General features: G+C 53.9%; 2 protein-coding genes across 2 annotated transcripts; one reads left to right on the top strand and one right to left on the bottom strand.

Moving 5' to 3' along the window:
* On the top strand, positions 1-8,208 carry LOC133250796 (histone H2B type 1-C/E/F/G/I-like). The gene is made up of 2 exons (XM_061422453.1): positions 1-355; positions 6,202-8,208. Exon 2 carries the CDS (start codon positions 6,397-6,399, stop codon positions 6,775-6,777), a length of 381 nt encoding a protein of 126 aa, XP_061278437.1. The 5' UTR covers positions 1-355; positions 6,202-6,396; the 3' UTR covers positions 6,778-8,208.
* TUBB4A (tubulin beta 4A class IVa) lies at positions 3,746-9,809 on the bottom strand. The gene is made up of 4 exons (XM_061422450.1): positions 9,637-9,809; positions 9,010-9,118; positions 8,790-8,900; positions 3,746-5,403 (listed from the first exon to the last, which is right to left on the bottom strand). Exons 1-4 carry the CDS (start codon positions 9,691-9,693, stop codon positions 4,346-4,348), a joined length of 1,335 nt encoding a protein of 444 aa, XP_061278434.1. The 5' UTR covers positions 9,694-9,809; the 3' UTR covers positions 3,746-4,345.
* Between the last annotated feature and the right edge of the window lie 384 nt (positions 9,810-10,193).

Genomic DNA, 10,193 nt, shown 5'->3' with positions numbered 1-10,193 from the left:
ACCTTTCAGTGGGGTGGGAAGGGGACAGACAAAAGAAACTAGAAATAGACAAGATAATTTGCGTTAGTGATAGGTGCTATCAGGGAAACACCTGAAAGGAGAAAACGGAGGGAGAGTGACTAGGTATAATTTAGAGTCGCCAGGGCAAGGCTGCTCTAAGCAGGTGTCCTTTGACCTGAAACCGGCGGAGAAGGAGGGGCCAGCCATGTGCACACCTTGGGGAAGAAGGAGGAGGAACTGCATGTGAAAAGGCGCTGAAGCTGCGTTGAGCTGAGCACATAGAGGCCACTGTAGTTTCATCTTTAGGAGGGAGGAGGAAGGTGATGAAGTTGTCATCATCAGAGTAGAGACCAAGGTGAGAAGTCTAGGTTTCAGTCTGAGTAAGAGGGGAGTCGTGGGTGGGAGGGTTATTATTTGCATACAAAGGCTCCTCTGAGTGCTCTGGGAGGAGGTCATTGCACACTGGGGGAGGGGGAGGGGGAGGGGAGGGGAGGGGAGGGGGAGGGGGAGGGGGCGGAGGTGGGAGTGGGGGTGGGGTGGCAGGCAGCGGAGAGCCCAGGGAAGTGATGAAGGGGATTGACTGGGTGAACAACAATGACGGCTTAGACCGGAGTGTAGATGGGAGGAGTGAACTCGCTCAGTCAGGTCTGACTTTTTGTGACCACATGGAGCCTGTCAGGCTCCTCCATCCATGGGATTCTCCAGGCAAGAATACTGGAGTGGGTTGGGGAGGAGAGGAGGGGTCAAATTCAGGACACATTTTGGAGACAGAGACAACTGGATTCAGCAAAAGATCTGAAGAATGTTTTGGGTCTAGAAAACAATGAATCAAGGCTGACTTCTTTTTTTAATCTTTTACTTTAAAAAAATTTATTTTTAATTGGAAGATAATTGCTTTACAAGAGCTTCCCTGGTGGCTCAGTGGTAACGAATCCACCTGCAATGAGGGAGACTTGGGAGATGTGGGTTTGATCCATGGCTCGGGAAGATCCCCTGGAGGAGGGCATGACAACCCACTCCAGTATTCTTGCCTGGGAAATGCCATGGACAGAGGAGCCTGGTGAGCTACAGTCCACAAGGATGCAAAGAGTTGGACATGACTTGGTGCCTAGACAACAATAATAGGGAGTTTTTCTGTGGCCATGTTATATCTAGGATAATAAAGACAGTCAAGCTTGCTGCCTAGTTCATCATCTTTCTGGTCCACCATCCAGTGATGTGCTGAGCCTGCTGAGATGGGGGTGGCTGCAGGCTGGATTTCCCAGGCTGTCTTCCTCCTGGCTGTAGTGGGACGCAGGGAGGGGGCTGGGGCCCCATCCGGAGCTGGTGGTCCAGTGGAAGAGCTGGGTGGGGAAAGTTGGTTGGCTTTCAGCATCCCTCGCTTTCTCTCTGTCTCTCTCTCTCCTAGTTTGCCTTCGTGTGTACCAGAAGCTGGGGGGGAAAACTACATTGCCCAGAGTTCTTTGCAGCTCTGGTTCTGGATGCTGATTAGGTTCTACCCTTGAGCAATGCTCCTGAGAGATCTGGATTGTAGAAGTGAGACAGAACAGTGTGTGTGTGTGTTTAATTATTTAAAAATAGTTTAAAGTTCATTTTAATTAATTTTGTTCAGTGTCCTAGTGGACCTATCTCTGTGGCTTTGTGAGTGTTGGGGTGGCGTTTTTTAACTCAGTTATTTCCGGTGGCAGCCCTCTGATTCTCCAGTCTGCAGAGGAAGCAGCTCCCAGGGTGGTGTTCCAACCTATTCTAGGGCTACACCAAAGAGGGCCTCATAGGCAGCAATATCAGCATCACTTGGGAGCTTGTTAAAAATGCAGTTTCTCCCCTTCCCCCTGCCCCTTACTGAATCAGAGATTATAAGGTGGAACTCAGGAAGCTGTGTTCATGCAAACCTTTCCTGCTGACTCTGTGCTGTGCTGTGCTGAGTCACTCATTGTCATGTCCGACTATGCGATCTTGTGGACTGTAGTCCATCAGGCTCCTCTGTCCATGGAATTCTCCAGGCAAGAATACTGGAGTGAGTTGCCATTGCCCTCCTCCAGAGGATCTTCCGGACCCTGGCATCAAACCCACTTCTTTTATGTCTCCTGCAGGTTCTTTACCACTAGCGCCACCTGGGAAGTCCCTCGTGACTCTGCTGTACATCAAATTTAAGCAGCATTGGCTTACAACCCTCTCTCTCAGCCCCTCCAGAGATGTTGTAAGCCCCTAAATCCTCACTCTAAATGACTCCCACAGCTGCCAAGTGGATGCCTGGGGGCTCAGCAGGGCCCTCCTGCTGAGTATCCAATCCCTTTCTGCTTAATATGCCTAGAGTCTCCCACACTGAACACTGCCTGATAAAGTGCAATCAGAGTTCTTGACCTAAACTATTAGTTTGAATCCCAGGTCACCACTTCATAACCAAGGGATCATGGGCAAGAAACTTTGTGCTGCAAATTGGAATTTCTAAAGATAGTCATAGTTGTAGCTTCTGTTCCACATGCTCTTCTACAACCTATCCTCTGGAACCTGGACAGGCCTTTGTGAACACTTTAATTAGGAGTCCTCAGGACAGCAAGTGACCTCTAAAGCTGTTAGAAAAATGCAATGGGATGTTTGCTGTTGGAGGAACCCAGCCCAGGCAGATCATGGAGAAGTCCCAACACCCTCCTTCTACCCGCCCCTGCTAAGCCCCCAGAAATCTATTTGGTGGCTATGTGAGTGGGTCAGTCACCTTGAAAGGAGACCCCTCAGCCTCAAAGAAGATTCTGTAGCTGATGCCACAGGGAGCACCAATAAGCTACCTTTCCAAGCCCTGCCCAAATTGCAGATTTGGGAGCAAAATAAAAAATTGCTGTTGTTTTAAGCCCCTAAATTTTGGGGGGGTTAGTTTGTATGCAGCAAAGGCTAACTGATAACACTGTCTAAAAGCTCAGATCTTTTTTTTTTTTTTTTTGGCCATGCCATGCAGCTTGTGGGATCTTAGTTCCCCAATCAGGGGAACCAGGTTCATTGTGCTATCTGTGCTTAGTCACTCAGTCATGTCTGACTCTTTGCGACCCCGTGGACTGTAGCCCACCAGGCTCTTTTGTCCATGGGGAGTTTCCAGGCAATACTGGAGTGGGTTGCCATGCCCTCCTCCAGGGGATCTTCCTGACCCAGGAATTGAACCGGGGTCTCCTGCATAGCAAGCAGATTTTTTTTACCAGCTGAGCTACCAGGGAAGCCTGACTAGGTTCATTGGTAGAAACTCCATCCAGAACCAGGGAATTTTCTAAAAGCTCAGATCTTACAGGGTTGGTGTGAGGGTTATAAGACATGTATCAGGCCCATAAAAGTGTTTCACAGTGTTAGTGACCATCTCCCTGGCAGGACTGCCCCTGAGGCACTACCCATGGCTGCCATTTCCCTGGCACCCTTTCCTAGAGGTTCCCCCTGCAATGTTCCATACTTGCAAGATGCCCCACAGAGAGTGGTGGCACCTCCATCACTCAGCACCCACCCAGTACCAGGTACTGTGCCCTGAGTCCTTACAAAAATCCTTGAGGTGTGGCATGGGGGGGAAACATGAGCCCATTTTACAGGTGAGGCAATCAAGGCTCAGAGTGGGCAAGCATCTTGCTCAACACTGGAGGGTGAGTTGGTAGCATAACCCGGTCTGACTCTGAAATCACTGTCCATCCCCAGATTAAAAGTCCCTTCAGCTCCCAACTCCATCCCACAGGGAGAGGAGGGGTGACGAAAAACACACTTGGCAGAAACATGGCAGGACAACAATTAATTTATTGAGAGTGAGGCAGTGGGGAAGGTCAGGGAACAGCCTCTCTTGTCCACATGCTCCAGGGCTTCTTTCTCCCCAGCAGCACCCTTGAAAAGCCAAGGTTTGCAGGAGCTGAGGGGAGTGAATTTAGAGAAGTGGGCTCAGGGGATCCAGAGAGAAGCAGGGATTAGAGGCTGGGTGGGGCTTGTGGGGTAAAAGGTGAGACACATTGGGAGAAGAGGAGAGGCTCAGAGGGAGGGGGCAAATAAGTCAGGGTTTATAGGTCTGTGGGTGTAAAGGGGGGTGGAGGGGCTTAAGGGGAGGTCAAAGGTGGAGAGGTCAGGGGTGAAGGAGGGATCACGGAATTAAAGGTGGGACTTGTGGGGTCGGAAGTGAAAAGCAGGGCTCATGAGGGGGGGTGTGTTCAACGTGGGGAGCTCAAGGGCGGGGATAAAGTGGGGCTCAAAGGTCAACGGTTGGCCCAGGGAAGAGGTGCAAGGTTGTAGGGTCAGAGGTGAGTCAGGCTGGGAGGTGAAGCAGGGATTCTTGGTGGTCAAAGGTTAGCCTCCTAGTAGGGTGCGGAAGTGAAGTGATGGAGGCGCCCTAGGCCACCTCCTCCTCGGCCTCCTCCTCAAACTCGCCCTCCTCGGCCGTGGCGTCCTGGTACTGCTGGTACTCGGACACCAGGTCGTTCATGTTGCTCTCGGCCTCTGTGAACTCCATCTCGTCCATGCCCTCGCCCGTGTACCAGTGCAGGAAGGCCTTGCGCCGGAACATGGCTGTGAACTGCTCTGAGATGCGCTTGAACAGCTCCTGGATGGCCGTGCTGTTGCCGATGAAGGTGGCGGCCATCTTCAGGCCGCGGGGTGGGATGTCGCACACGGCCGTCTTCACGTTGTTAGGGATCCACTCCACGAAGTAGCTGCTGTTCTTGCTCTGCACGCTCAGCATCTGCTCATCCACCTCCTTCATGGACATGCGGCCCCGGAAGACGGCGGCCACGGTCAGGTAGCGGCCGTGGCGTGGGTCGCACGCGGCCATCATGTTCTTGGCATCGAACATCTGCTGGGTCAGCTCAGGGACGGTCAGTGCCCTGTACTGCTGGCTGCCCCGGCTGGTCAGTGGGGCGAAGCCGGGCATGAAGAAGTGCAGGCGTGGGAAGGGCACCATGTTCACGGCCAGCTTGCGCAGGTCGGCATTGAGCTGGCCCGGGAAGCGCAGGCAGGTGGTGACCCCGCTCATGGTGGCCGACACCAGGTGGTTGAGGTCCCCGTAGGTGGGGGTGGTCAGTTTCAGGGTGCGGAAGCAGATGTCATACAGCGCTTCATTGTCGATGCAGTAGGTTTCGTCTGTGTTCTCCACCAGCTGGTGCACGGACAGGGTGGCGTTGTAGGGCTCCACGACCGTGTCTGACACCTTGGGTGAGGGCACCACACTGAAGGTGTTCATGATGCGGTCGGGGAACTCCTCGCGGATCTTGCTGATGAGGAGAGTCCCCATTCCAGACCCTGTACCCCCGCCCAGCGAGTGGGTCAGCTGGAAGCCCTGCAGGCAGTCACAGCTCTCAGCCTCTTTCCGAACCACATCCAGGACGGCGTCCACCAGTTCAGCGCCCTCTGTGTAGTGGCCTTTGGCCCAGTTGTTGCCGGCTCCAGACTGGCCTGAAGAAGCAAAGGGAGGGGACACCCAGGCTGATATGGGGAAATCCCACGCTCCACCCCACCCCCAGTCATCTAGTAGTTAAATCGTAATAAGAAAATTATTATTATTACTATCCATTATGAATTGTTCTTTTGAGTTCCATCCTTGCTTCCCTTCACCCAGCAGCTAGAAGGATATTTTTTCTGGAAAGAATTATTTTTATTTATTTGGCTGCACAGTCTGTTTCAGCATGTGGGATCTCAGTTTCCTGACCAGGGATTGAACTTGGGCCCTCTGCATTGGGAGCATGGAGTCTTAGCCATTGGACCACCAGGGAAATCCTGGCTAGAAGGATTCTGATGAAACTTAAATCATGTTCCACCTTAGCTCAAAACCACCCCCACTTCCTCTCTTTTTCAGTAAAAGCTCCAGTCCTCCCTGAGTCCCACAAGGTCCTGTATGACCTCTGTGGTCCACTGACCCTCCCAATACCCTCCCCTCCTCCCTCTCTCCCCCTCGCTCATTCCGCTCTAGACATAGGCTTCCTGGCTGTTCCTCCAACACACTGAGCCTGGTCCTGCCAAGGGCTTTGGCATGGGCTGTACACTCTGCCTGGAGTGCTGTTCCCTCAGATACATACATGGCTCCTCCCTCTTTCCCTCCTTTAGGACTTGGAGGCTCTGCCTGACCAATCTATACAACTGCAAATCCTCCCCATTTCTAATTCCTCTTCCATACTTGATTTTTCTCCATAGCACTGATAAACTTGTTCTTTTTTTTTTAATTATTAATTATGCTTATTGTCTGTAATCTTGCAGGGGAATGCAAGCTCCAGAGGACAAGGATTAGGATTAGACTGTCAGCTGTTATTTTTGTGAACCGGTAATATTTCTTCTTGCCCCCTTCTCTGCTTCCAACCTGGTCCAGTCCCCTTATCACCCATCTGGATCAGAACAGTGGCTTCTGCACTGGTTCAAGATCTTTCTGTGTTGTTGGGTGTTGTCATTATAGACATGCCTGAACGGGCTAAATCTGCTCCTGCCCCTAAAAAGGGCTCTAAAAAAGCTGTGACCAAGGCCCAGAAGAAGGATGGCAAGAAGCGCAAGCGCAGCCGCAAGGAGAGCTACTCCGTGTACAGGTACAAGGTGCTGAAGCAAGTCCATCCGGACACCGGCATCTCGTCCAAGGCCATGGGAATCATGAACTCCTTCGTCAACGACATTTTCGAGTGTATGGCTGGCGAGGCATCGCGCCTGGCGCATTACAACAAGCGCTTGACTATCACATCCAGGGAGATCCAGACCGCCGTGCGCTTGCTGCTACCTGGGGAGCTGGCCAAGCATGCCGTGTCCGAGAGCACTAAGGCTGTCACCAAGTACACCAGCTCCAAGTAAATATAATATGCCTAGCCACTGTTAACGGAGAAGGCAATGGCACCCCACTCCAGTACTCTTGCCTGGAAAATCCCACGGACGGAGGGCCTGGTGGGCTGTAGTCCATGGGGTCGCTAAGAGTCGGACACGACTGAGCGACTTCACTTTGACTTTCCCCCAGCAGCAGTTTACAACCTCTCCACAATCTGTTCTCCTTGATGCCACTAGAGGGCGCCTGTGAAAACCCACGTCAGGTGCCACGCCTCCTCCGCCCGCTGCCCCTCCAGGGCTCCCATCTCCCTGGGATAAAAACCAGTCTCCCCAGCAACGCACAAGGTCCTACACAACCTGCGCCATCCCCTCCCTGTCCTCCCCTCCTCCCTGCTCCAGTCACATAGGCCTCCTCACTGTTCCTGCCCCAGGGCCATTGCACGTGCTGATGTTGTTGCCGCTGCCTGGAATGCTCTCCTTCTCAGGTATTCCCATGACTGAAACTCTCTTCAGGTCTCTGTCCAATGTCACCTCCTCCAAAAGAAAAGGATTTGAAGAGGTGGTCTGGCTCCTGCGTCCACACTTTTACCACCACCTCCCCCTACCTTATCTCTCAGAGGCCACAGAATCTTTTGGCCCGACTGGAGCCACCCTTGATCATCCAAGAATCCCTCACATCCTTTGGCCAATCTCATGCAGTCTCTCCATAGCCATTTCCTGAGGACTTATTGTGAGCCCTACCCACACAGAATCATCTTTATCTTCCTGAATCTTTCTCAAATCAGAGAGGGGAAGTCACTTGTCCAAGGTCACACAGCTTGTCCTGTCAATCCCTAGACTCCAGATTAAACTACTGTGTACTAAGGAGGAGAGGTGCTGGGGGGAGGGAGAGCCTGGGCTCTGAAGTCATGTGGGCATGTGCATTTAGCTTGACCTAGTACATGTGCTAAATTGCCTCAGTCATGTCTGGCTCTTTGCAACCCTATGGACTGTAGCCTGCCAGGCTCCTCTGTCCATGGGATTCTCCAGGCAAGAATACTGGAGTGGGTTGCCATGCCTTCTTCCAGGGGATCTTCTCGACCCAGGGATTGAACCCAGGTCTCTCGTGTCTCCTGCATTGGCAGGTGGGTTCTTTACCCCTAGCGCCACCTGGGAAGTCCCTGGGAAGCTTGACTGAGAAGTATGAGGAAAGCTTTCCTAGAAGGTTGTTCAGTGTGTGCATGCCCTTGAACTTGAGGGCTGCAAATGTGTCCATTGTTTTTGCCTATGCTGTTCCCTCTGTCTTGCACACCTTTCCTCTTTTCATTGCCCTTTGGTCAGCCCAAGTCCCACTTATCTTTTAGGCTGAAGACATCATTAAGAGTGATACAGATAATAAAACCTACAACAAAACATCAAATGCTTATGTATTTTTTCCTCTGTGCTATGCATTGTTCTGAGTTCCTTATACATATTAGTGGCTTTAAGCCTCACAGTCTTGAAAAGTAAGTCTCTGTATTAACCCTGTTTTAAGGATCAAGAGACTAAGGCACAGGAAGATTGTAGGGCCTGTCCAAAATCACCCAGTGGATTCAATCAGTGATTGAGTTTGGCTTTTTTTTCCTTCTCTTCCCATTTATTTATCTTCCCAGCTCCCTTCAGTAAGATGTCAGCTGCAGGGGTGGACAGAGCTTTGTTTGTTTTGTTCTTGGCTATATTCCCAGGGTGGGTACAGTGGGGCCTGGGGTATGCAGTAGGTGCTTAATAAGTATTTGTCGACTGCATGAAGTGGCAGAGCTGGGATCTGAACGCTGCAGTCTGGCTCAGGTCCATCGGTTAAATTAAAATGCCACCTCCTCTGGGAAGCCTTCTCTACCCTGCACTTCGCCTGTTGTGTCAGAGGCCTCCCCTGGATTCCCACAGTGGCCTGTGTATCCACTTTCCCCACTGGCCTCTGAGTTCCTCAGTCCAGATGCTAGGTGGAAAATTTTCACCAAGCATGTGGAAGTGAAAGAATTGGGGGGAGGGGGACACTTCCCTGCCTGTGCCTCATGGTGACTCACCAAACACAAAATTGTCAGGACGAAAGATCTGGCCGAAGGGGCCAGAGCGGACAGAGTCCATGGTGCCTGGCTCAAGGTCCACCAGGACAGCTCTGGGCACGTAATTTCCTCCTGCAGAGAAGCAGATGGACAGCAGCTTGGTCAACTCCAGGAACCAGCACCCAGTCCCCTCCCAGGCCCTCTCCACCCCCACTCTGGCCAGGTGCCTCTGCCCCCTTACCAGTGGCCTCATTGTAGTACACGTTGATTCTCTCCAGCTGGAGGTCACTGTCCCCGTGGTATGTGCCCGTGGGATCAATGCCATGCTCATCACTGATTACCTCCCAAAACTAGAAAGGGGGAGGTGGAAAGGACCAAGAAGGGGGAGTCAATGGCCAGGCCTTCCCCCACCTCCGTCTCCTGAGCTCAGGATCCCCAATCACCTCCCTGGCTGCCACCTGTCCCCCAGCAAGGTGAGTGGGGGACCGGGTCGCAGGGTGGGCAGGCGAGGATGAGGCAGCAAGTAGGGAGAGGTGGGGGCGGGGTGAAGCAGATTCAACACCCCAGCCAAGACGGCCGGTGGGGGCAGCTTTCCCTGGCTGCTGCCGTGGGCAGGGGCGGGGTCTCTTTGTGCCTGTGGAGGGGCCAGCGGGCCAGCTGTGAAGCCAGCTGTGGCGAGCGGACAGAAGGCCGGGCCCCACCCCCATCAGTTCTTTGTTTCCCAGCTTGGCCCTGCCCTTCGCGCCCCTCCCCCACCGACCCTGGGGTGCTGGCTTCCTAGGGGACCTGGCCCCCCACAGTGGAGGAGTGCTGCGGGGCTCAGTGGACTGCGCTCGGCGTCCTTCCAGGGCCCGGTCCCCCCGCGCACCTTGGCTCCGATCTGGTTGCCGCACTGGCCGGCCTGCAGGTGCACAATCTCCCGCATGGCTGTGGCGCTGATGCTGGACTCGGCGGCGCTGGCGCTGGTGCTGATGCTGCGAACTGCGGCGGCGAAGGCGGCGGCGAAGCACAGTCTCTGCGCCCCCGGGGCGCCTCTATATGAGCAGGCGGGGCTCGCGTCACGGCCCGGTCACTGGCCCGCTCCGCCCCCTGGTCCCGCCCCGGGACGGAGGGTGCAGGGAGGGAAGGATATCCCTCCCCTGCCTCCTAGAGACCTCCCGGGAGTGGGGATGCTCTGGACCCCCTTTTACCCCCAAATCCGGGCAGTGGGGGCGAGGCCTCTCGGGCGCCCTCAGTACCCTCTCCCTCCGTCCCACCCTCCCGCCGCCAGCCCGGCCTGGCAATCTGGGATTTGCCGGGATTGGGTGGGGAGGTGGGTGGGGTGACCGAGAGGGAGGGAGAGAGCCCGGTAAACATGCAGCGGGGAGATTCAGCCTCTCCCCGCTCCCGCCCCCGCCGCGAAAGACCCTGCCTCAGTTTCCCCGG

This window comes from Bos javanicus, chromosome 7 (assembly GCF_032452875.1).
Source record: "Bos javanicus breed banteng chromosome 7, ARS-OSU_banteng_1.0, whole genome shotgun sequence".
In the NCBI taxonomy this organism is placed as follows: Eukaryota; Metazoa; Chordata; class Mammalia; order Artiodactyla; family Bovidae; genus Bos; species Bos javanicus.
The sequence above is the reverse complement of the archived record's forward strand: the minus strand, read 5'-3'. Positions and strand labels throughout refer to the sequence as shown.

Bases quoted from the DNA above. Each gene is read 5' to 3' on its own strand.
- LOC133250796 (XM_061422453.1), top strand. From the start codon at position 6,397: ATGCCTGAACGGGCTAAATCTGCTCCTGCCCCTAAAAAGGGCTCTAAA.
- TUBB4A (XM_061422450.1), bottom strand. From the start codon at position 9,693: ATGCGGGAGATTGTGCACCTGCAGGCCGGCCAGTGCGGCAACCAGATC. The intron at 9,119-9,636 runs GTGCGCGGGGGG...CCCCCTTTCTAG, and splicing joins GCAACCAGATCGGAGCCAAG to TTTTGGGAGGTAATCAGTGA. The intron at 8,901-9,009 runs GTAAGGGGGCAG...GCTTCTCTGCAG, and splicing joins GTACTACAATGAGGCCACTG to GAGGAAATTACGTGCCCAGA.